The 27,851-nt window shown below is 37.6% G+C and overlaps 1 protein-coding gene across 1 annotated transcript in view; it reads right to left on the minus strand.

Moving 5' to 3' along the window:
* The window catches only part of PDXK (pyridoxal kinase), a 42,752-nt gene extending 19,321 nt beyond the window's left edge, over window positions 1-23,431 (minus strand). Inside the window, exons 1-4 of the mRNA XM_085297952.1 lie at window positions 23,381-23,431; window positions 11,564-11,618; window positions 2,484-2,588; window positions 675-758 (exon numbers count right to left, since the gene is read on the minus strand). Coding sequence (XP_085154078.1) covers window positions 675-758; window positions 2,484-2,588; window positions 11,564-11,618; window positions 23,381-23,431 — 295 coding nt within the window. The remainder of the gene's footprint in view (window positions 1-674; window positions 759-2,483; window positions 2,589-11,563; window positions 11,619-23,380) is intronic.
* Between the last annotated feature and the right edge of the window lie 4,420 nt (window positions 23,432-27,851).

The raw sequence follows: 27,851 nt of genomic DNA on the forward strand, positions 1-27,851 counted from the left end.
AGCCTACACTGGTAATGTTGAAACGTCCTGACACACTCAGTCAGGAATAAAAGATGGGAGTCTTTTCTCATGGTTTAAGCCTGACATGACATGCTAATGATGGCTGCTGTTAGTTTGTTGTTCTTTGCGCATTTCTGGGTAATCACGGCACAAGGGATCAAAATTAAAAAATTCTTTGAGTTTAAGCTAAGTTTTCAACCTTGTAAGACACAATAGGATACCTTTTCTGGGATTTAACAAGAAACTATGTCAGGGCGATACAGAAGAGCCTATCCTGCTTTTGTCTGACTGGGAAATCAAAGAGGATTCAGTTACCACCACTTCCAGCCTACACCACTGAACTACAAACAGCAGCAGCCAGATGGGATTTCACGGGACCATCTTTGATACAGACAATATACAATATTGTGCCTTAGGGCACATTCTCTTTTGGCTGCTATAATGCAAGAAATATATTGAAAGGCATAACATCAAAAAGAATTTAAAAAAAGGGGAGAGGCTCCAACTCCCTCAACACTTAAGCAGTGCTGAATTCAAGTTTCACTGGAGTTTCAGCTGAAGCCTGTCAGATCAGAAATGCAGGATAATGTCAGAACAGTGCTTTCACCCTGAACAGTGAAAATAATGGGCATATATAATGATAAAGCAAAAAAGATTGTAATTCACATCCTTACCATATACTAGGTTAGAATTCTGCTGCTTCAACTCCTGGACAATATCCACCACCATTGCAAGAAATGATGTGTCTCTGGTATACCCTTTTGAGGGGAGAAAGGGAAGTGGGGAAAAAAAAGACACTTTTACTGTAAATTTTCATGATTTCTTTCTTTTTATTGGATAGGAATGCTGCCTATTTCCCATTCTCTGGAATAATGCATTTTTAGAGCAAAGGAATTTTAGTATTTCATTCTGGAATAAGTAGGTGAAAGATACATCCAGGCAGTGCTTGCTCATCCACAAATTCAACCTTAAAAATTGATTTACTAAGTACCTTGTAGAAGAAGCACTCATAAATTTCAAAATGCTTGAACACAAATATATATAAAAAAGTCAGACTGAAAGGAAAGAACATTCCTTTTCTTCACCAGTCTGAATTAGCACGATTTATCATGTGGCAAATAAAAAAAACCACCTTAAATTCCATACACTTCTCTTATACTCTGGCCAGAAGCAGGGTTTTTTATTATTATTAATGTTAGTGGTGATACAGTCCAACACATTAATGTAATGGAAGAGAAGTAATCTTCAACATTTTAGAGCAATGGCTGACATACCAATAAAATTCTCCTTTTTAGGCTTAGCAGTAAAGAAAGCTGAAAATAGGTTTCATTATATCTCAAGACCCTAACAACAGTGCTATAGCACTGCAACAGTTTTATTTCAATCACACAAACCCCAGTTCCGTTGAAATTAATTACTTAACCTAAGCTCAGCTTATTTGCAATTTATTATCTCCTTCACTTTATGGAGAGTCCCTGAAATAAAAAGGAAAATAACTCTTCAGACATGTCATATGCTTCACAACAGGATGATTGTTTGGGGGTCATAACCCCAGACCCATACAGTCAAAGCCTCCAGTCTTCCCTGTGTATAAAGCACTTCTCCACATGTGGAAGCTGTGAAATCAACCAGATCCAGTTATTAGTTTGTATTTACCTTCTTAAAAGTGATGGTTCACTATTAAAAAAAATTTAACATCAAAATCTACCCCAGACATACAGTCCTTATAGAGGTGGAATTTGATCAGTAACCTATACCTGAGAAGAGGCAATCTGATAATTGAAAAGCAGTCTGTAATAGAAACTGCACACGTAATATCTCTTTTCTATAAAGCGTTCTACAAGAAGGTCCCTTTGCTTATTATCAGGTAGTACCTAGTAGTAAGCAAAGGAAGACATTGCACAAAGTCATTATGTGCTGGAGAACTGTGCCTGCTTGGAGAAGGTAGAAGGACCTATTCAGTGACAAAAGCCAAAGATCAAGAAATATCATGACAGAGTGGAGAAGAGAATCCAGCCCTGCTTACCCTCTGCTCCATACCCAATGCACTCTCTCTTAAAGATCAAGCAGGAAAAATTAGCATAGTCAACTGTGTATACAAGTTTTCTATTATACCACAGAGCACTAGCACTACAAATTTAGGAGGAAGGGTTAACCCACATCTTCATAATAAATTTGAAAGTAATACTCTGACTTTCCTCTTACTTTTTCCTTAGCATCCCTCCAAACACATTAACTAAGCCTGGACAAGACTGGCATGACAAAGGAATGAATTTACCCACCCAGTTAACCTTCACACCAGAAAACACCAGCTGTTTCAAACTATATAGCACAAGTGGTTAAGACTGTAGCATCCAACTGAAACTGCAGGAGGAACTTAAGAAGGGAAAATGTAATGGCTTCATTTGGAACAAGGAGGGATGTGCTTTAAATCTTTGTTCTTGTGTACATTTCACGGGAACTCCAAAAGGACAAGCTCTTACCTGTGAGTACATAATCATACTGGTTGACATTGTTCAGCTTAAGTCCTTCATACAATTCATGAAGTTCGTCTGAATTTAATACCTGACCCTTCCAGTGGGCGTAGCCTGCAAAATAAAAGCCAGGTAATTTTTCAAGAGCTAGACTTCCTGTTTAGGATCACACTTGGAGGGACAGTATCAGACATTAGCACCAGGAGGCGTTTCTACCTCCTCTCTTGTAAAACTGTTGCTGAACGAAAGCTGCTGTCAGCAGAACAGTTACACGTGCAGCTTCTTCTTAGCACCTCCTGTCTCCCAAAGGAACTAGCATGACTACTCTGGAATTTCAGATTGCCCATTTATCATCAAATAAAGCGAAGCACACACAGACACTCCTGCAAGTTTCCCCATGGAGCTTTGACAATTATTCCTTTTCTAGCAGAACTGCTGGGAGGGAGACAGACATATATTTCAGTCTTCACTGGGGGAGGGTGTCAGAATATCTTTTTGTTATTTTACACCATAAACAAGAAACTGACTCTTAAACGACAAGCTTAATCACCAAATATAAACTCTGCAGCATGTAGCAGTTCAGAGCCTAAATTTCACTTGGAAGAAAACAGGCTTGTGAGTCACCCTATCTGAACACAGATACACAGCACTGATGCACTCCTTGTCAGATAAAGCTTTCTCTGGGTTCTGCATGTAAGGAAAATAGTGACCACAGCAGAACATTGTCACGAGATGTTGCTTCACCATCACCATCTTCATCTGACAGACTGTCTTCCAAAAATAGCATGTTTGTAATGCCAAGGAGCCTGGAGGGAGTAAATGGATAAGGATTCTTACTATGAACACAAAATAGCCATACCCTGTTATCCTTGAAATGATCTCTAAGAATTTTAAGTATACATTTTTGGCTGAGAAGTGGATGGAAGCTGAAGTTATTGGGAGAAGTTGGACTTGTTTCAACAGACAATGGACCAAGCTCCAAGAATGGTAACTCTCGAGGAGGTGGGGGGAAACTTTCTTGACAGCTTCTAAATACTGAAGAATGTAAATGCATCTTGTGCCATAACATCAAAGCCTGCCCATCCAGACAGCAGCTCTCTCTCTGTTCTATTCAAGAATGGGGCTTCCTCCAAGAAATTATGTGAGGGCCCCACAATTTAGCTTGTCCAATCTGCAGAAATTCAAGTTGTGTTAAAAACCCAATCTCTTAACTGCAATTTTGAAAAGTGAAACGTTACATGAGAGATCTTCTAGAGGAGACAATGGAATGTCATTTGTTTGTTCTAATTCCTTCATTTAGAATTAGAAAATTCTGTGATAAAAGCTGTTGGCTTTGATTAGAGCTCTAAACTATATCATTAGAGTAACTGCCAAAAGGTGTCTAGAGCCTGGAGTAAGCACATTTTTCAGATTTCCTTTTTATAAATGCAAATACACCCACAGTAGGGAGAACAGATGGATCATTTTGTTCTCCTCGTCTCACAAAAACCTAGCCTCTAAAAGATTACTCTATGCCAGCTGGCTAAGGGACTGACTCACATTAGCCACGAGGATTTTCTCCTTAGCACACATTTTTTAAAAAAAACTTTGTGAAGAAATGGACAAAATGAGGATTCCCCTGTTAGGATTGTAGTTCCATTCAGAATGTGACAACAGTCAAAATGACAATGCCTAACATCTATGCACACTTCAAGCGTAATTCCAACTGACTCAAGCACTTGGCTTATTTAATACATATGCATCTATTTGTTCTGTCATATCTGCCATCTTTAGATGGACCTAATCTACCTTTCCCTCTTACCCAAACCTCTACTTTTATGAGCTATGCAAAGCCAGCCCATCTTGGGACACAGCAATCCTTTTTATTCCATTGTGTCCATCAGTGAAACTCATCAATGAAGCTTAATTTGTTTCCACACATTAGGAGAGTGCAGTTTTCACCCCAAAATCAAGGTTAGCCAACAAAAGAGCAGTCATTCATCTTACAGCACATATGGCCACAAAAATAACTACAATAGATTGTCCAGATGATCTCCAGATCCCTTGGAAGCCATTCCTACAGCTATCATTGAAGTTGGAAGGGGAGAGAAGTAACTACATGAACAAAAGGTTAGGTAGCGGCTCAGCTCTTGCTCAAGTACTTCTAACTTGCCTACCTAGGCAAGAAGACTGTGAACTCTACAGGAAAGGCTTCCAACAGTATCTATTTTACTACCTGGTAACAAATGTGATACAACACAAAATCTGATCGCATAATAGCTGGAAGAGAATAACCCTCTGGAAGCCCTGAGGGAAGACCCAGCTATTCAAACAGAAGGAAAAGGGCAAAACCTTCACAGGATATGCAGAGAACTGTGACTTCACTAGATTGGAGTTGAATTATCTGGCAGCAAGGTAGAAACCACCCCAAGTCCTTTTCCCAGGGTAACTTCATGTAACATAACGAACCAAAGAGCCAAATCCTATCACCCTAGATTTATCTAAATCTTATGGTGGAACTTCGAGCCAAAAAAGCAGCTTCTGTAGAGGAACAGAAGAAAAAGCCAGTGGCTTGTGTTTAAAAAGAGTTTCACTAACTGAAGAATTGATACCTTGGGGTCCGAGGAAGAGGGTGAGGGATTCTTTCAACAGGTAAAAGACACTAGTAAGGTCCAGCAAAACTCCAGGTGGACACTGCGATACAACAGCACCACATAGTCCTAAACCCAAAGCTAATTAGTAGGGAATGTCAACAGCAGCCTTTAACTGCTTAGCAGGCTTTGGGAAAAATCAAGAATATGGTTGGAATTACAGATGATTATTGGAAATGGTCATTTTTCTCAGTTAACCAAGTGAACTGAAGGTACAAAGTTGCACTGCACACCTTGCAAGACCCAAAGGAAAGTCAGCTTCCTTGAAATATTACCATTATTGCTGCATCACTAAATATGAGCATTTAAGGAACTGCAAGAGGAAACTGCAAGAGGAAGACTAAGGCCAATTTGTAATTAACTCTGGCAAGGGATGTCAAGGACAACAAGAAGGGATTCTTCAAATACACAAGTGGCAAAAAGAAGAGTTGGGGAAGTGTGGGCTCGCTGCTGAATGGAGTGGGGGCCCTGGTGACAAAGGATACAGAGAAGGCAGAGTTACTGAATGCCTTCCTCACATCAGTCTTTACTTCTAAGGCCAGCCCTCAGGAACCTCAGACTCTGGAGAAAGGAAGACTTTCCTTTGGTGGAGGAGGGCCCAGTTAAGAATCCCTGAAACAAACTTGACACCCACAAATCCACGGGCCCTGATGGGATGCACCCAAAGGTACTGAGGGAGCTGGCAGATGTTGTTGGCAGTCCGTTCTCCACCATCTTGGAAAGGTTGTGGAGACCTGGAGAGGTACCTGAGGACTGGAAGAAAGCCAATGTCACTCCAGTCTTCAAAACGAGCAAGAAGGAGGACCCAGGCAGCTACAGGCCAGTCAGCCTCACCTCCACCCCTCAAAAGGTGATGGAACAGCTCACCCTGGATRTCAYMTCCAAGCATGTGGAGAAAAAGAAGGTGATCAGGCATTGTCAGCATGGATCCACCAAGGGAAAAATCAAGCTTAACCAGTCTGAGAGCTTTCTATGATGGAGTGACTGGCAGGGCAGATGAGGGAAGAGGAGTGGATGTTCTGTACCTTGACKTCAGCAAGGCTTTTGGCGCTGTCTCCCATAACATCCTCCTAGGCAAGCTYAGGAAGTGTGGGTTAGATGARTGGACAGTGAGGTGGACTGAGAACYGGCTGAAAGGCAGAGCTCAGAGGGTTGTGCTCAGCGACACAGAGTCTAGCGGGAGGCYTGTAGCTAGTGATGTCCCCCAAGGGTCAGTGCTGGGGCCAGTCTTGTTCAGTTTGTTCATCAGTGACCTGGATGAAGGGACAGAGTGCCTCCTCAGCGAGTTCACGGATGATACCCAACTGGGAGGAGTGTCTGATCCACCGAAGGCTGTGCTGTCATTCAGAGAGACCTGGACAGGCTCAGAGTTGAGCAGAGAGGAACCTCGTGAAGTTCAGCAAGGGCAAGTGCACGTTCCTGCACCTCAGAAGGAATAACCCCATGCACCAGTACAGGCTGGGGGCTGACCTGCTGGAAAGCAGCTCTGTAGGGAAAGACCTGGGAGTGCTGGTGGACAAGTTGACCATGAGCCAGCCACGTGTCCCTGTAGCCAAGAAATCCAATGGTATCCTGGGGTGCATAGGAAGAGTGTCGTCCGCAGGTCAAAGGAGGTGATCCGGTCTGTCTGCTCAGTCACGGTGAGGCCACAGCTGGAGTACCGAGGAGTCCAGCACAGGGTTACAAAGATGATTAGAGATGCCTGGAGCATCCCTCTCATGAGGAAAGGCTGCAATAACTGGGTCTGTTTAGCCTGGAGAAGAGAGGACTGAGAGAGGATCTTATCAGTGTACACAAAAACCTTAAGGGAGGGTGTCAAGAGGATGAGGCTGGACTATTTTCAGTGGTGCCAAGCGACAGAACAAGAAGCAATGGGCACAAACAAACACAAGCAGTTCCACCTGAATATAGAGAAAAACTTCTTTACTTTGAGAGTGATAGAACACTGGCAGAGGTTGTCCAGAGAGGTTGTGGAGTCTCCTTCTCTGGAAATACTCAAAACCTGCCCTGGACACGATCCTGTGCAATGTGCTTTAGGTGACTCTGCTTGAGCAGGGGTGTTGGATGAGACTGTCTCCAGAGGTCACTTCCAACCTCAACCATTTTGTGATTTTAAGTCTTATGTCTAACTGCCCACTTACTATAACATCTGCCGTGCAACAATATTTCCATTGTGGCATTTAACAATACAAAAGTTTGAAATCTCACAGTACTCAACCATTTGCACATACTACGTAAAAAGCACAGCCATGAGAACTTAAGACTAAGCGGTTTGTACTTGACAAAATAACTGCATCCCACTCAGGGACTTGGCTGATTAAGCATAGCAGCTGGATCAAATTAATAATCTTTTATCTTGGACATTATTCTGGACTGTATTTTCCATACAGGAAAAAAGATGGGTCTTCCTACTGTCGGTTGCAAAACCACCAAACTATTTTGGTCAGTGAAGGACTGATAGAGCAAAGGGAACATCACAGATCATGACCTAGCTCTCAAACACTGCACTTGGCTCAAACTGACAGCATAATCTAGGAGATTAAATAGAAGATTTAAACACATAGATGAAAATAAGCATTAGAACATCTGTATGCCCCTTCTACATATCTCAGATATGACATTTATTTTAAGTAAGATTTACATATTTGCTTTTAAGCAGACAAAGGAATTAAAAAAAATTTGTAAGATACGATGCCTCTTGCCTTTAAAATGATTAACATACTCATTACTCTCCAAGGAAAGGTCTTAGTTCACCTGTATTAAAGGGGAAAAAAATACCACAAGAGGCAGCCAATACTAAACCCAAGGTGGTTTTACACACTTTCTCCCTTGTCTTCCTCCTTTGGTACATTTTTTTCCTTTGGAATGTATTTATAAGCTTCTGCGTCACTTTGAAAAGCAACAACAAAAAGAAAAGGAAAAACCCCAGGCTCACTAGAAGAAAAAAGCAAATAAAACTACCACTTAAAATAGCAAAGCATGCAAGATTCCTTTGTTTTCCAGCTCAAGACATTCTGTTCCAAGCTCTGAGTTTCTCCTGTGGTGCAAAACTGTATTAAGTGGTCTCAATAGCTATGTTTTTTGCACAGGGGAAAGGAAGAAAGATCTTGTGTTTAAGGCATATGATTAGCAATCTGGTCCCAGCCGTGGCACAAAATTCACACGCAAACTCTGGCAAACAACCTTGTCTAAAATTCTGTGCCAACACTTCTCAACTCTTAGCTACCAGGAGGGATTAAATGAAACTCGGAAATACAGTACTGATTTCTCCACTGAGCAGAAACCAGAGCATTTACAACTAGGTAATGTGGGTGTAAAATGCAAGCACTCTCAGGCATGAGCAGAGATTTTTTAATTTTGTCCCTCCCTGGTCCTCCCCCCTGCCCCACACACAACACAGGTGTGAATGACTAGGGGTGGTAGGCTGTGAAGAATCAGATCAACAAAGCATAATTATAATTTCTCACATATCAGATCTACCAGCCAACCCAGCCACCCACTACACACCCACTAAGTAGAACTCAAAAGTGCTTTGCTTAAAGAAAAAAAAATGTCTGGAACAGTTTCAAAGATATGGATGGCATGTTATATGCTTACCATAAATTAATCTACTAATTAAAAACAAAAATTCAAATACCCTTAAGAAGCAAAAATGCCCCCCCCAAAACCAACTGTAAAATAAATTTTTAAAATTAGATTTGTATTTTTTGCACAGCGGAATATATAATTCTCTTGCAAGCAATATAGTAAAATAGAATAGAATAAAATCCACAGAATCTCTGTAGGTTGCATGACAACTTCTTTTATTCGTACATGAAGCATGATGCCATTCAAGACTGAGTCACTCTAATCATAGATTAAACATTCCTCACCAAATAACTTGACAAAATGTTCTCCTATGAGGTATTGATTTAAAACACATTTTCAGGATTTCAGGATTATCACAGAATAAAGAAAGCTGAATTTTCCGAGCAGGAGTCAGCACAAATAGGCCAGTGGTATTTTAATGATTTAGAGACAGGGCAAGAAAAAAAAAGAAGAAAAAAAAAGAAAAAAGCAAAAAAAAAGCAATAGTGACTCATTAAAGAAAGCCTGCTAGTCATAAATTCTCTTTGCGTTTTACCTATTGCTGACAAGATCAGTTTAAAGAAGGAGAGGAGGAAAGAAAGAACGCCATGTCCAAAACCTTTGCTACCTGTCCACACACTTGCTACCCGTTCTCTTAAGCGTGTAGCATCCTTTTATAAACTAGAGTTCACGGCTAGCCTTTAAACGAAAGTTTGCCCTTCAGCTTTAATTATGATCATGCAGCAGAATGACTTCTGGTAAGTTATTATTCTTGAAGAAACAACAACAGTTATTGTCTCCATTTTATCCAGTACTTGATTCTTGGGTATCGTAGTACTGCTCCAGATAAGTCAGAGCCCAGCGTTGCAGTTCTTGTTCATTAATCCCTTCAAGGGCACAGACTGCACATACACTGACATGCAGGTACTAACGCAAGTTTGTGCGAAAGCAGGCATAGATGTCCAAGCTTGGGAAAGTCTCCACACAAGGACAGTAATGTATACTCCTACATGTCACTCAAAGAAGAGGTGCAAAGACAACTGGACTTAGACTACATCCTCCTTACATTTACTTTTGCCAAGTGCCAAACAGTTACTGGAACAATTACAACATTCGGATATTTTTTCTGAAAGCTCACAATACCCATTTCTTTTCTTTAATCTTGATGGTCTTCAGTAAATATATTAGAAATGAAAGATTATTGCACAATATTGTGACTCCTAAACACCAGCAGATAAAAGTTCTAAGTATTTTAAAGTCTTGCAATCCTAGAGCCATTTTTACAACTTTTGGAATGTCCATTTAGGTCACCTTAGGAAAAAACAAAAAAACAAACCCCTCCCCACCAAGTTATTGTTCCTTCTACTATCTTCCCTGCCTGCCAAACCCTGCACAAAGTTATAGTAATCTTTCTTCAAACACAATACTACCAAAAAGAACCCTGTTTTCTGTTTCAAGAATCTGGTCATTCTGCTGATAACGTAATTTGTCTGCCTTCAGGCACACTCAGCTTATGGTCCAATAAAAACTTTATTTAGCTTTAACATCCTATAAATTTGATTTATTCTTGAAACCAAAGACCAACAAAAGAAAAATCTCTTATCCATTTTGACCACTTGGTTGATTATTTCAGGTGAGCACATAGCTTCATTTCTAGAGACTACAACTGTTTTATACAGTTATCAAAAGCTAAAGAAAAAAGAAATCCTCAACTCCAGAGTTAAATGCATTAAAGAAATGTAAATCAGGTCTAAACATCTCTTACAAACATGAAAACACCTTTGTACTGTGCCAAAAGGTTACAAGCAGAATAAGCAGCTTCTTCACCTGATCCAGGAAACATCCATACCCTTTGTTTAATTATTACTTCTATGCTTTCAACAAGCAGACTTTATCGGCTTTCTAGCTGCCCTTGAAATATTCATTTCTTTTTCTCAGGATGAAACCTTGCTGACATTGAGCTTTCTCCATGCTAGGAACATGCTTTAACCCTTTGAAAGAGGCTTACTGGTCTGTTCTAGGTTCCAAAAATTAGCAGTTTATTGCCAAAGCTATACTTGTTAGTTCAGGAAAATACCTCTTTTTTTTTCCCCCCAAGATGTTAAAGTCAGCATTTGTTCCTAAATTTTTTTTTTTTTTTTTAAAAAACTCTTTAGAATGTATCTGGAGTGCATCTCTCCTCAAACAACCTGCCACCAGCCTGGCAGGGTAGACTTATTTCTACTGATTCAAGAACAGCAGGTCACTTGAAGATCCATTATGGGTGAAAGGCATTATTAAAATGAACATAAATTTAAAAAAACCTTTCATTTGAAAAAAAAAGTTCTCTAGCACTGTGAATGCTAGGAAGTCTGAAAGTGTGTTGTGAGCACATCATGCTGAGGCTCAGAATCCAAACAGAAAGGATCCCAGACCACCCCTCCAACGTAGTTTTAAGACAATTGCCAGCCCTCTGAGTGGGCGCATAAAGAGAGGAGAGGTTGCATCTATTTCAGTATTCCTCTGATGTTGGGGGTTGGTAGTGTGATTATGAGCTTCACAGGGCCATACTACACAGAAAATACTGGAGATTCCCCTGCTTGCAGGGTTGTCTGTGTAGATGGCCAGATTTGTGTTAATTTACTGCCTGAGACACTTAGATTACCATCTAACAGAACAAACTCAAGTCCTGAAGTAGCAGAACAGAACATTACCATGTCATATCATATCTTCATCCAAACCCACTGACTTCAGTGATTCATGAAAATTTCATTTCTGTCCTATATCCTGGAAATGGCAGTGAAAACTGGAAGACAGAGCTCCTTTCCACTGTCATGTGATAAGGTTAGCCACATGTTGAGAAGAGCTGAATAAACATGAAATGGTGTCTTAAGATATATGTAAATGTTTTACCTGTGTGGTTTGAAAACTGGACAGAGTTCACTGTATCAACTTCAAATCCCAGAACCTGGAACAAAACACAGGAATAATTATTTTAATAATACTGCTTTTCCCATATGTTATCAGTATCACAAAACAGTGAGAAAGTTCCCATTGCATATTTAGAAACCTTGAGTGCAGTTTTAAAGTAAAAGCTGAGTCAACAGAGATGCAGAATAAACAATGTCGTACTTTACTGCACCAGGGGGATATGGAACATAGTAACTTAACTTTGGCTTAAAAAGCACCAGAAAAATAGAGCTCTGAATTGTCAGGCAAGAGTTCATCTGGGGATAAGGAAGTGGACACTGGCCCAGCAGTAGTCATTGAAGTCCTGAAGAAAACCTTGGCTAGACTTTCTTGGCAAGAAAAGCACAGTCTAAATTTCGAGGTACCAAATGAATGCAAAATATGTAGGGAGGATGCTGTTGGTATTACAGAAAGTCAATCTTTCTAAAAAGGAGAGAAGAATCTTAAAAGGTCTCAACTTTATGAGCCGTATTTGGATTTCACAAGCAGTTTATTTAAAACTCAACAGTAAGAGAATAAAAAGAATAAAAAGAAAACAAAGAAAATCAATTTGGAGAATAACCAGGTAATTCAAGAGAGAGGGCTTTTAAAAAGACTGAAATCCCCCAAAACCAAGACCATGCTCCAAAAGCCATCTTCTATCTTACATTACCAGCAATCCAGGTACCAAAATATCCAAGAATTAACTAGTGCAATAAACAAATATTAATATATTTAAGACATTACTCTCAAGCCATGCTACATTTTTATGTCACTAAAGAAATTCTAACACAATAGTGAGATGAGTCTGACATTTAATACTTGCTTTCACATCCTACTTGCTGTGAATAAGAATTCTCCTCAAAAGAAGAGCTTCTATGTATGGCTCAGTGAGTCACACAAGGAGGTAACAGTAACGATGCATCACTCTGTATGATCCGTTTTCACGCAATTAGCTGGGATGAGAGTGAGTAACTGAAGTTTTTGCCAGTCATGTTCTTTACCGAGACGCACAACTCTCCCTTTTCATCACAAGGGCAACCCCCTCGCGTATATTAAAATATATGAGTAAATTGTACCAGTCATTAGATCTTCTCTACGTATGTGCTTTTAGTCCACCCATAAAAGCTTGTAAGTGATAATCTCCTCATTTCAAAACCTGATGGATGTTTCCTTCCGCCTGTAGGCAATGAGTAACTATCATTTTACAGATTAGAGTCTTACAGAGGTCTCCACAGAATCAGTCTCTTATTTAAATAAATAAATAAATAACTGTTTCTGTTTCCTGCTAGACAACAAAGTAATCTCACGCCAATGCTAGACAGAACAGTGTGCTGCCTCAGTCTGATCAGTGAAAATTAACCTCTGCTTTCACACTTGAACCAGTTTCTTATTTCACCTTAGTAGATCGCATTTTAAAGGCCCAGGAAAGAAGGGGATAGGAACAAGGCCAAAACTGTTTTGTCTTCAACCTTCAGGTTTGCATATGCCCTTCAAGGAAGTAAATGAAAATACTGCCTCCATGAAGACTGTAGTCCCCTATTCAGTTCCCCTCTCTGTAAGTAATACGCCTAGGAATTTCTAACTACCCCCAAACCTCTTGGCAGCAACTGTGAATTAACCTATTTCTGTGCAAATTTTACATTGTGTCCCTCCAAATCTTCAATGCTTGACGCTTCAAAACACACTTAAGATTTACTGATTGATCATCAGGTTTACACCTAGGCAGGGCTGTGCTTTCTGACACAGATAAGCACTGCAACAGCTGATTCCCATGAGAACTGGCAGTCCTTCGCTGTTTACACCAGCACTAGCTATCATTTGATTTCACAGCAAACTTTTCATAGGATTATTATTTTTTGGTTTGTTTTGGCAAGTTCATCTCCTTCAAACAATAGAAGGAAAAGATAGGAGAGGCCAACTCCCGGAAACATCTAGATGTCAAGTTAGCTTAGCTATACTCTTGATAAAACAGAGTTAAAGAAAATGTTTTTAAATAGTTGGGGGAAAAAGTCACAGAAAGATCAAATTCAGCAAAGGAACTTGATATTCTGTTTTCTCTTCAGCACAAAACAGGATAAAAATAAAACTTTAGAAACTGTGAGAGAGTTGACTGACCACTATTATGTGATTGTTAAGGAGATTTCTAATTTGTCCCACAGTTTTGTTTTGAATAAATGTGCGTTACTTTAATTTCACAAACCCATTTGTACAATTCTGTAGTTCAAATTCAACTCTCAAAGTAACACATGGTTACTCTATTTTAAGGAATTTCTTTTTATAATGATCTTATCAGAACAGAGAGAGTAGTTAAAAGATATTTAAAATATCATTTTTTAAAAAACAACCAAAGTACAGTTACAAAAAAAATTCAATATTGCATTTTAAATGAGAGCAACCAATGTTAAGATCTTGGCTTAGTACAAAGTACTAGAGTAACTGGAATTAATTTTAAAATCATGTCAAGCTAGTATATATTTGCTATTAAGGTAAATTAGGTTGAGAAGTTTTATGGAATACAGTCACCAGAAGAAGACCTGAAAACACAATATGATGAAGTGTTAAAATCAGCTTTTGATAGTAATTTTCCCTACTAAAGCTACACAGAGAACAGCATCTCAATTTCGGTTTGTGCAGTTCATTTTAACAAAGTCGTCATTAAAAGTGGGTAAGGAAATAGTATCTTCCTCCTTCAAACAATGATTAAAAACAGAACGAATAGCTATCATCCTCTCATATCTAAAAGACCATGCTTACAGAAACAGTTAGTTTCTGATTCACTGAATGATAGATAATACTTCCTCTAATTAATGCAGCTTGCTTCAAAACATATCTTGTTAAATCTTTTTCTTATATAGCCTATACCTTTAATTTCCCAAAGTTAACTTAAAATATTAATTTTGCGTTTTCTGTTTAATTTTAAGATTCTTCCCAAAGCAGAGATTGAATAAATCTTAATAATTGCATAAGAAAAATACATAACAGTTTTCATATGTACAGACCTGGAAACTTTAAATCAGAAACTCACATAAAATGAAGCGTACCTCCCAGATTTGCACATAAAAGTACCAAAATATCACCTGATTATCATGTATTTAATTGGAAATCAACAAATTTTCCAATGTTATAAAACAGCAAAGATCAACTTTAAGAAAACTCCTAACAAGTAAAAATTCAAAGGAAGGTTAAAATCCATTACTTACATTGTTACTTGATTGTTAATATAAAATATACTTAAATTATTCATTTTAATTCACTTCATTAATTTAATTATTTTTAATTAATTTAATTAAAATCAATCTAATTATTGCTATTATTTCTACATAAAGAAGAAAGGGCTGAAACATAGCTCAAACCTATCTTCACATTTCCGAAGTGTGTATGTACGTGCGCGCACACACACACAGATACACACACAGGCTAAAAGATCATCTCAACACTTCTCATTATTTTCTGAGTAATCAAAATGCTATAATTCAGCAAAGACTGCAAGTGAAATGGTAAATAAATATGAACATAAACCCATATAGTCATTTTGTGGAGTTCAGTCAGAGTACAAATTCAAGCTGCTTATCGTTCATCATGGATCACTGAAGTGCACAGTTGTCTCTAGGCTTTTTACTTGACAAACACAGCAGTGACCATGAGTACCACTTCGAAGACCAGTTCTACCAACATGACAAATGCCTGTATTCAGACACAAAGTTTCACCTTACAGCCATCGATCCAACCTTTTCCCACTGTTTCATGATCTTTTTTTCTGCGTATCAGTTTGCTACACACAAAAAAGGCAGATATTTTATTAATAATCTTAGAGAGCAAATCACACACGCTGCTCGTCCATCCACCAAGCAACAAAATGCAACCACGGCTCAATACAGTGTGAACACTTGCAAAATGATCCAACTCTGGATCTCAGAACTGCCATTTGTGTGTCTGTGTGTGTTTGTGTGCACGTGTACACACGCACAAGCATGCACTCTACTGTGAAGCCTTTCACTGCTGTGTAAACAGTGAGAGGGAAAGCACTACTTGATTAGTGCTATGAGTGAACTTCACTACACAATGTACAGGAACGGTTACTACATTGCTTTCTTACACCTGCTTGTAAATAACCTATATATGGTGTTACTTCCACTGCTCCTGCCATAAAGAGGGGCCTAAGATGATACTCCTGTCCCTAGTTTGGGGAAAGTAAATTACAGTGGATACTCTACAAGTGTCCAGAGCTCCAGCTGCCAGGGACACAGACCTACGTTATCGTTATCCCTTTTCTTGGACGAACTGGTCTCCGGCAGATCCTCCAACACTGGAGGATTCCCAGTTTCCATTCCCTCTCTTAGCTATCATTCTGTAAAAATACCACCTGCCCACAAAACTGCAAATCCTGGGCAACTCTAAACCCACAGTCAATTTGGGTAAGGATGATGAATAGTCCTTAAAGCAAAAAAGATAACTCAGTTCATCCTAAATCCCCCTGCCTCCAGTCTAAGCACATGTCAAACAATGTTCTCCTCGAGATGTGTCTCATATCATGTCATTTAACATCATTTATTTTGACAGAAATCTGAGAAATGAATGGGTGATTTCACCTTTTTTTTTTTTTTTTTTAAGTGTCTTCACTAAAGGAGGAAGAACTGTTACATTTCTAAAAACATCACAAAATATCGAAAACAGGGGACTTCACTATTTGGAAGGCATGCCTGGCAGATCTGAATTACACATTTCAGAAAAATATTTGGAAGATTTAAATTAAAATATTCACACACACTGGGACAGAATGTATTTCAAGAAACAGCTGTCATGAAAGATATAATCCAACATTATGCATGAGATCAAACTGGGCTCAGTTCTTCCTCACAAATAACTGAAAGAAAGGGACAAAAATCATGCAGCTCTGCCCACAATGCAAAAGTGCTATCCCAGCCTTGAAAATACAGGTGCATCACCCAGGCAGGCACCTAGGCCACAGAAGAATTAGAATGCACACCTCTGATCTAGCAAGTGTTCAAGGGAAAAAAAAATAACAGCACAAAAGAAAGGAAGATGTTTTAAAATACACAAATAACCTTTGAGGATGTTGACTCTTTGGAAAACAGAAGCAACAATCTATTTTTTCTAAAAGCACAAAAGTAATTTAAGCTTGCATCCAGCTATGAAGCTATAGAATAGCAAGCCAAAAAAATGGATCTCCTTCAAGATTCAAATTCTATAATTGATAGCAATTACTTTACAGTAGAACTACCTAAAATCCTAAATACATAGAACACGTCTTTGATTATATAGCCAGAACCCTATTTTGTAGTTCTAGTCCACCTCTAAAAACGCACTTTTTGGACTTTGCCACTGTACTTATATATATATATATATATATATATAAATAAATAATTCTCCAAGAAATGAATATTTAATTTACAATCTCGCCTTCTCCCCTTCAGAAAATCGCAAAGAACTGGTGCCTAAGACTGTTAGAAACAAAAGATTAGAAACACACAATCCTTCAAAAGGTCAGTCTGTGCCTGTTATGAAAGGGGGAAGGGAGCTGACAAAGTAGCAACAGAAAAATTTTACTAGCAACAGAGAAATTAACAGAAGGACTTTGAGGCAAATGAAACATGTCATATTCAGGTTTAATGACTGCTAGACTTTACATTTATTTTTATTTATATTTGTTTATATAATATATTTTTATATATATAGTGTATATATATTATAAATACATTATATAATGTGTGTTTATACTATATACAATATATTTTTATAATTTATATTTATTTGCATAATTCACATTATGTACCAATGGTCATGAAACAATTAAAAGGTAATCATTTTTCAAGTTCTAAGTCTACTTGTTATTTGATTGTTAATACCACTTGAGACCGCAAACTGCTAACTTCAAAGATTAGCTTTGCCTCAAAGTAAATGCTAATATAAACTTCTACCTAATTCTGTTTACTCTGGGAAATGCTAGAAGCTGGTACAGTAACTGCTTCTGTTTAAAATTTATGTTGCAGTTTTACTATTCTTCTGCAGGGAAAGAATTTTTAGAAGTACCACTTCATTAATATTCAAAAAGGTTTTAAACTTTCTTTTTCCTTTCATGCTCTGTATTCAGTTTGGAAAAAAAAAATAAAGAAAGAAAGAAAGGGAGGGAGGGAAGGGAAAAAAAAGAAATTTGTTAAATCTCCATAGTGTATGAAGAAAACTGTTTGCTTGCCTTCCTGGGTGCTAAATATTAGAAACAAGCAAAGCAAACTACTTCCAGTGCATTTTATGTACATACTGAGAGAGAAGTCTACAGGAGATTGACAAAGATGCTGTGGAACTGTTGTCCTTGGAGTTTTTCAAGATCCAGCAAGACAAAGTTGTAAAGGTGTAGCTGTTGTACACAGCTTTAGCTGTGTAAAACCCCACGTATAAAATTACCAGAATGCTTTCTGGTTATGAAGATAAAAAACAGTAGTATGGTCTGTTTACAGTATTAACCACATTAGCTTTGCCAGTAAAGGTAACATGTCCTTTGCTATTAAATGATCAGACCCATTTAAGTAGAACATTTAAGTTCATATTTAATTTAGACATCTTTGAAAACAATGACCCACTTCTGCTAGAATTAAATTCCATTAATAATATTTTCTGTTCTGCAACATGATCTGGACATACTACCCTCTCTGAACACTGAGTTCCTGCCTCCGAGCAGGAGGCTTCCTTCATTTTAAGGTTCAAAACTAAAAACATAATGCAGTACTGTGGCCCAAGTTAGATGGGGGCAAAGAATCCTGAATAAGTGAAAGGGAAAATAGGAAAAAAGAAAAAGCAGTGCTAAGGAAGAAAAAAAATGATTGCGTAAAAACAGACTAGGTAAACTGCAGACACGTTTCTTCCATAGTATTCATGCCCTCTGCTATATGTTTATAAGTGGCTATCTGTATTTCATGAAATAAAAGAGAGACCAACTTCTGGTTCCTTCAAAGTTCTTAATTTTAAAAGACATTAACATTACCAGGTCAGCACAGAACATGATCAACTTTCCCATTGAGTCAACAAGCAAAAAAGGTTAGAAACTACAAAAACCCAGCGAAAATAGAGGTAAAAAGCTCAGGAAACTATTCATGCAAATCCTTTTAATGTGAACACAAAGGTTCCTCATTTCTTTTATGAACTATTAGAGCTTCACATCCAGATCCGTGTCACAAGTAACAATCCTGCTTTACAAATTGTTTGTTCACATCTCTAAAAGGAGAATTATTCCAAAGGCATAATGCCACAGAAAATGGCATTGGCTAAGGAGGAAAACAACAACCACCCCTCAAAAAACATGATACTGCTAACTAGGAGAAGAAAACCTTTCAGATTTCAGCTTGAAAGGAGAATTCAAGACTTCTCTTAGTTGCATGCAACTATTTCTTCCCAAAATAAATGCAGCATTGTGTTTTAATATTTAATTTCCTTGCACTTCAACTTTTCTGCTTTAAAAGATATTCATTTTATAAGAAAAGTGTACAGAAAAATGATGACATTGTTTTATTTAGTATTTAAATGATGAACCATTCAAACCAGCTGTATCCTGCCCTTGATGCCAACAGCTAGTAACAGACTGACGACTTAGAACAAAGTAGCAGTAAATGCTAAGAATAATGAGAAGAAGGTTAGCATGGACCAGGCAGGGCAATGAAAAACATTCAGATACTGCCCCAAAAGGCAGCAAAGGTCTGCTGAATTATGTGCAGAATTCCAAATCAAGGATTCAGATATGTAAATTCCACTGTACTCGTGATTTGTCTTCTAGTATTGGGCAAGTTCAACATGCAAGTGTATTTTCAGAAACAATCACTAATTTCAGCTGCTCTCCTATTTTGATGACTAAACTGGGATGCCTAGGAGTGACTAATAAAGTCAAACACAGGCAGATCTCACTGTTTTCACTAAGAAGTGACGGTCAGGCTTCCCTTTATTACAGTTCAGCTCAGACTATCACCTCTGCTGCACAAAAATTGGCTTCCTGTTCAAATGCACAAACATCTCTTGCTTGAGTTTAGAGTAATTGGCTCTGTAGAGAAAATTTACCTTTTGCGGAGAGCTGAGAAGCAAGGAAGCTTGACTATGTTGAAGAATGGGTTTAACAACATGTTCTTTCTAAAAGAATAGATACTGCTCAGATTTCTTACTTGGCTCAAACTCTTGATGAAGATATGTAGGTTGTAAAATGCAATGAGACCATCACAATCTAACTTTCAAATCACTTTATATTTCCAAATCCTTTCTAACAACTGTGCTGTCATTTGGAGAAGGAAGACAGACATCTTTCATGGAGGTCACGGGTCTATCATCATACCATCTTAAACACAGCACTACAATAGATTTCAGTGACAGAAGTCGTAAAAAATAAATGCTGCTTTGAATACTAAATGTTTGCCTCAAAGCATTAAAAATATAAGTCATAATAATGGTCTGTGGACAGGTGTTATGCTCAGATGAAACAATTTCATCAGTAAGCAATGACAAAAAAACAACCAGATTACTCTGGAAAGCACTGTGCTTAAACTATTATCGCTTGAACTCAGATGTAATAAGCAAAAGTCCTGTTCCTAACACACACAGTAAGGATATTGCTTGAGAAAACATGCTGGTTTTCCAAGCTTCTCTCCACATTGCTAAGGTTATGTAATTTATGTTCCAAGCACTATATACAGTTTATCTGTTTACTGTAATGAATCATACAATACTGCGTAATACATATAGTATTATACTTCACTTTTCAGAGCACAGATCATGCCAACTGCTATTGCAACAACTAAAGCAGACTCAAACAGCTCTTATTTTTTCCCACAAGTTAATGGCTTTCTATGGAAGCCTTCCAGAATACTCAAAACCTAAAGTAGCATTTAATTTTTAAAATTTAATGGAATCACATGACAAGCCCAGGGGCTATATAGAAAGGAAAATAAGAAGTCCTCAGTTTAAGAACCAGTTAAGGTTTTTAAAAATGGGGAAACACTTCATGGTTATATCATTTAAAGCACAGAACTGCGCTTTATAAAAAATGGACATGAATATTTGAGAGTAAATCCTACAGCTCAATACACACACCCACGCACACTCAAACAATTTTTATGAAGCATTAAAATACGTGAATTTTATCTCAAATACCTTAACTATGACTATGAATTTTAATTAACACATTCATAGAAAACTTAATTGTCTAATCACATTCTTATTTCTCTGACTCCACAAAAATAGTTAACATAAGGAAATTCAACAATAAGATGGAGTTTGCAGTCAGACTCTTAAATACATTTATGGACCAAAAAGAGAAGAAAAAGTAGACAGGTGTATTAACAGAATGTGTCATAGCAACAGAATGTGTCTGGCACCCCATGTGAGGGGAAAGCATCTCAAAAATATTAACCACAAGTCTATAAGAACCTAGATATATGTACTGAAAGCACAACAGTTGCCACGTTCAGGACTGCATACGGCATATCTGATTAATTGCAGAGAGAGCCTTTATTGGAGAGTACATATAGCAACACAAAAACAACCAAAGGCTTACAGTGTCCCACTACACAATCATATCATATTTCCTTCCAGAGGACCTCATCAACCACATCTGGATCACAGTTAGCTTTACTGCTGATGCCCATATGGTAGGCCCTACATCAACAGGAAAATTACTTTTTTTTTTTTTTTAAGCAATGGTAACACTGACAGATGGAACACTTAAAGAACACACTTTTATAGCATAAAGACATACATAAACAAATGGGGTTACACAGACTTAAACAGACTAAATTTATTAAGCATTTTCAAGAAATCATGTGTTAAGTCTAGAAAATTGCTGACTTTCAGCAGAGCACATCTATAACCTGTAAAATGAATTAGCCAGTAGGACCTGTATTCATCTACAAAAGCACTGTAACGACAAGCACTAAATCACATAAACCCAAACCACTCCATTCCTTCCACTTTTTTTAGGCATACTGAAACTGAGCTTAAACAAAAGTCATTAAAGGCATTAAAATTAATGCCACAGCGTTATTTACCTGTGAAACAGATTACACTAGATGTTCATACACACATGCACACTATTTTGGTAAGCAATGGCAACAATACTTTCCAGTAGGAAAGTCTTCAAACCAGACCATGAAACGCTCCAAGTATCTATTGTATTACCAGTGGCTTACACAAATGCACTGGTTTACACATGCACTGATGCCTACATACTACAGTTTGGACTTCATCTCACAGAGCTCTCACTGTAGTTCTAGCAATAGCCACCATCATCATTCCAGTGAACATCATTTCTCCATTATAATAATCCTTTGGCCTCAGAACAGAAACACGTTTAAAAAATAATAAATTTCTATAATCAAATGAATTTGGAGTAGGAGAAAGGGATTTTTCCTGTTGCCATTTGTACCTCTCACCTACTGTGTGCCAGCTCTTTCACTTAGCTGCACCTCCTTCCATCTGATATTGAACCAAAAAAAAAATCATACACTATACTGGATGTAGAAATTAGAACACATATGCAGTCTAGGAAAAAAAACTTGGTGAATAGAAAAGGCATGTCTCAGCAACCAGTGAAGCAGGAACAATGCCTGGCACAAGCTGATGGAGTGAACTGAAACAGTTATTGATGAACCCTATCCCTTTTTCTCTTCCTGGACTTTTAATAAACCATACCAAGTAGATAGCTTTGTAGATAATAATATAGATGCATTTTACTATGGTGTTCGACAAGGTACTGCACAGAAAACTCATTAAGACTATGCCATGAAAAAAATCCAAGAACACATAAACTAGCTTAGAAATAGGGATGCATGAAGCATTGTTGGCAATTCATCAGTTTAAAGTCAGGCACCAAATAGGTCACTTCCAGCTCTGAGGTTAGAAACAGACAATTACAAAACACAGAATAACAAAACGTACACACATGATCTTGAGGGGAAAACGAAAAAGTTATTTCACTATCCTGTTCTTACAAGGAAGAGAGATTGAAAGCACGGATAGTCGTTAATGGTTTTAATCAAGATTAAAAAAAATAATAAAAATCAATCTTTCTTTCTTCCTCTCAGTGCAACTAAAGTCTGCTCCTATCAACTTTCTAAAAATAAAGAAAGAAACAATACTCACCTGCAATATTTTAACTGTCAAAGATGTTCAAGATCAGAAAGCATAGCTCACCTATAAATGCTGCTACCTCAGAAAAAGCTTAACTGCTTGTACTGTTAAGATCAACAAACATGCAGTCAACTTGATGTTGTTTAGGGCTTTTTGTTGATGCTTGTGAACTCTAGGTAGCTGAATAAACAGAAATAGCCCATGTAAAATAAGCTTAACACAATGCAATAGAAAATTAATTGGTAATTAATGCTTGGCCAAAGACATTTTATCCTGTAACAAATGGCTTGTATGCTTGCCAGCAACTACAACCGAAGCATGTACCCAAGTACCTTCAAGAACAGTAAGTATTTTGAAGGGTAAACAAGAGGGGAGAAAATGAATATGAGCACAATTCTACCAGGTCAAAATATAAATGTGCAGCAGAATATGCAGAAACAAATTAGGTGAATAACTGCAGTCCTACTAGGATGTTAACTACTTGATACAGCCATTGATTCAGGAACAGCTATCAAATGCATACAAACTTTCAGGATTTACAATCTGACTTCTGTTTTAGACACCACAGAGGACATAATAAAGACTGGAACAGAAAACATACACCACTATCCTCTGCCAGAGTAGATTGCAATTTTTATCAAAGTACTCAGTATGTACCTGTTTTGCCAGAGAATTCGCAGATGGGCAGATCTGGCTGTAACATAACATTTGAAGAGAAAAGACTAGAACAGCCTGAGACTGCAGTGAATTTGGTCTCAAATAGTTTATTCTTGGCTTTCTTCCGGAAACACAACATAAGCGCACATCTGAAACATAAATAGGTCAAATTCAAAAGAAGGATAATACCATTTCAAAGATGCTCCTTCAAGTGAGTCTCAGAGACACAGTAATGCTTCAGAACAAATACCACAGATAACTCAGTTTTACCTTCCACACTAAGATTGCAATGCACTGCTAATATCACTCAATGCAAGATACTAAGCAGACACAGAATACATACCTCTATCAACCTTCCCTCTAAGCCACTTTCCTCAGCATTAACAAAGTCCCTGTTATACATCATCAACATTTTTCATAGATTTTTTTTTTAAACAAATACACTTCCTGTGCCTTGAAGACGCACACAGCCAGCTTCCTACGATGCATTACACCAGTTCAGTTCAGGATCAATCCAACTACAGAGCTGGGAGATTTGCAGCGTAGCTGTTCTACTAATCTTCCTCTGAGCAGGAGGTTATATATTTATCTGGGGTGGAATCAAGCGATAAATCTGCAAGATATCATTTTATAAGGGCTAAGGTAATGAAAGACAAGGAAATATCAATCTGTTTCCCTTTCATTCTTTTCACTAAAGAACAAACATAAAAAAGGAGAATAAGGTGGTCCTTTGGGTATCTGACTGCCTTCTGCCCACAAAATACATTTTCCCCCACCCTGAGACTCTGTTCTCTACTAAGTCACAGAAACTTTTGATACTGACTTCAGATGGAGAAGGAGTAGTTTGCATATTCTTCTGAAGAATTACTGAAAATCTGCAGGTTCACTTCTAATTTTTAGATTCATTATCTTTATGCTGCTTCCTTCTACATTTCTAAGTAATTTCACAAATACATAGTACCTGTCACTGCAAACTCTCACAAGCTGGAATCACACACTATGCTGCACAAGTTTAGAAACATAGATTAGGAGAGGCAGGCACACATAGAAGCAATATGTCCAAGTGCTGGATGAGGCCAGGATTTAATCTCCAGCCTATTACAGTGTATCAGATTCTACAAGAGGGACCATCCCAACCACTGGTGACAGAAATTCATTTTTTAAGAGCGATAACAAAAAGGGGTATCACATTATCATCCTCTAGATTTTTTTTTTAATCCTGTTCCTCAGATTTTGCATAGCTAGCTTTGTATCTGTCCATCCATCAGGAAGGCCTGGTATGTTATGCACATCCAAGGTGGAGTTACCCTAGAAGAGATTTGTTTTATTTATTTAGCCCTCTTGGGTAAAGACTATGAACGGATCCTACCCTCCTGCCATAGCTTTAGATGTTAAGCTACAAGATAACACACGCTCATTAAAAAATATAAAAAAAGGAACAGAAAATAACCTCCTGAAAGAGCCACCATGTTATGTAAATATCCCACCAAGGTCACTGAGGGGAAAATGGGAAGCTTCCAGGAAACAGTTAAATGTCTCACCAATTCCTACACAGAAAGCAGATGTCTTACGTAAACATGTACTTTGAAGAATGCTTCATTCAGAATCAGTGCAAGGCGTAGGAGTTTGGCCCTCACTGCTTCTCAAGTGCTTCAGTTCTGCCAAAAGAAATGTATATGGGGCTGTGCAGTGAGCCTGATCAGAAAACTGACTCATGACATTTTTTTTCTTTTGTTGAGTTATTTATAACCTGAATGACTTCTCAGAGCTTCACAAAATGATTCTCCTTGAACAACTGAAGTGGACAGCAAAGCAGTGCATGTGGAAGAAGCAGCTGGCATTGGGAAAGCAAGACTTTCTCAAGCTGGCTTCACTATTTAAGTCAGCAAAAAAAAAAAAAAAAAAAAAAAAAAAAAAAAAAAAAAAAAAAAAAAAAAAAAAAAAAAAAAAAAAAAACTCTCAACTATGAACATTGCTAACGTGCCACTATCCAAGCACTATCCAAGCAACAATATCTGGCTTTACTGGCAAACAATCTGAAAAGGTAAGGAGCAGAAAAAATGCAGCATTGTTTTGATACTGTTATTATGTAACTGAAAAGCACTTAATTTCTTAGGCAATTTCAAGTATGATGACCTATGAACTACAGAATACTATTTGTCAAGATAACTATGACAATCCCTTCAACTTTACCATAAATAACTGTCATCCTTGCTACAGATTTCTGTATAGTTCCCACATCCCCTTCCGAGAAGTAAAATATTACTGGATCCCATAATTGGGAAAATGGGATCAATTGTGATTAGACTGGAAAGGTTCCACTTGTAAGGAAAATCATTTACTTCTCCTTTTGGAAACAGCTGCCTCTACAGATCAGAAAGCAGCCTGATGGCTTCTGCTCTGCAACAGAGGATACTCATTTTCCACCACGCGCTCAAACCCCGATTCTCTCCAATGCATTCCTCTGGCAAGAAGTGCTTTGAATTGCCAAGACAGTGAAGTCAAATCATCATGGGTGAATTTCTACAGTTAGTAAGAGCAGCTCAAACTTGCTGATATGCTTAAAATTTACAAAGGATGGCAGAACGGGAAGTGACGAGGTTTTTTTGTTACTGTTGTCTTCCTGTATATAACAGGTTTTGGTATCACAGTTCTCTCTCCTGCTCTATTCATAATTGTTTTATATGTTAAGGCAACTGAAGCTTGGAGGAGTCACAGATGAGTTAGCACCAACAAATACGCGTCTTGAATGAAGTCCTGTTCAGCCAAATTTCAGTTCAGTAATACTTTACCGCTATGACAAGTTAGCCTATTGCTGCCAAGCCGCAAGATGATGAACTAGCCAGATTTCTGTTGAGGCATGTATTATTGGTCAACATGGAACTTCTTGGCATGTTTCAACTTTAATATGCATCAACAGTTTTGGTTTTTTTCCTCTGTAGAGAACGTGTGGCTGTACAGTAATCTATCACACATAGGTCTTTCAGAAGAATGGACCTTTTATGTACTAGCATGAATGTCAGACTCCTTACACTAACCATGCTTCACCCACTCAAGCCTGCTGTTCACGTAAAACAGAAACTAAAGTGGAACTTGCACTTGCATAACATCAGCTAAGGAAGTCTAAGATACCTACATGGCATGTGTTTAGTCAGCCATGGATAATCCTATATCCCTTATCTAAAATGACTAACTAAGCTCTTCAAGAAAGGTTGACCATCATTTTTGGATGAAAATGGGACAAATGAAAAGTAAGAGAAAACACTTCATTTAAAGAGATATTTTAGAGAAGCATCGGTGTATCATCTTTTTTTCTCAAGTGTACATTTCTATCATCTTCATACAATTCTCCATTCATTTATTATTAAAAACTACTGTACTTTTTTTAGTACATTCCACTACTTTTTAATTATTCTACAAATGAAATGAACTTTAACTTGCAGCTCTGCCTTTGCAGAAATCTGATAAATACAGACTGTTTTCTATCCTTGCCTGTTTATACAGGCAAAATATTCTTTCAAATATTTCATTTGGAGTAGAAATAGACATCATAACTGCAGCAAGTTAAACAATCAAAAAAATCCTAAGATTTTAAAATAGATAGAATATAAGGTCATTTCTTAATTAAAAAAAAATAGAGAAAGCCTTAAGTAAGCTGATATCTCTACCAAGTATCTGAGCACATGATAGTCTCCATACAAACAACACTGATCCACCTTTAGGCAATTCTTTAGTAAGACTTGCAACTTCTTGAAAGCTTGATTTTTTTCCCCAAAGAAAGTGAGTGAATCAGGGCAAGGCAGTTTTCTTGGCCAAAATCAAATTGTGGAGCCAAATATTTGCATATTCTTGTACTAACCAAAATCAGATCCTCTTTCATCTTTCTGCTTTGCTATATTCTTACAGTAACAGATTATATTTATGTCTAAGAAAAAAGCTACCAGTTCTTCATTGCAGCACAGACTGCAGTCTAAATATTATGTCAAATATCAGCAAATGCAATGGGATAGTTCCAATTTTCATAATGAGGCACAAAAAAGTTAGCAAATTCTAACAAAAGAATAATCAATCACTGGAAGTATTTATCATCCCCTTTTTCAAAAGTTTAAAATAACAACAGGTCACCTGGCCCCATACACATACTGCAAAATAACTTTAAAAGTGCAATATATAATCAGCCTGTGGGAATATGCCTCAGCAGTTCTGTATTTGCATGACTGACAACATGAAATGCCATGTTCTGTATTAATCTCTTTGGTCAAATGAATAGGAAGTGATTAATGACTTATATTACACAATTTATAATGAACTATTTTGTGTTACACACTATATAGGTTATTAACCAAGCACATATCCATCTCATTTCCCATTAACTGTAACTACAATTAGTACCACTAGCTGCAAATGACAAATTGTTAACATACAAACCATTTGATATAAATGTACTTTTAGAAACTATTCCCAACATACT

This window comes from Rhea americana, unplaced genomic scaffold (assembly GCF_003343005.1).
Source record: "Rhea americana isolate MKP2758 unplaced genomic scaffold, rheAme1 scaffold_132, whole genome shotgun sequence".
NCBI classification, from domain to species: domain Eukaryota; kingdom Metazoa; phylum Chordata; class Aves; order Rheiformes; family Rheidae; genus Rhea; species Rhea americana.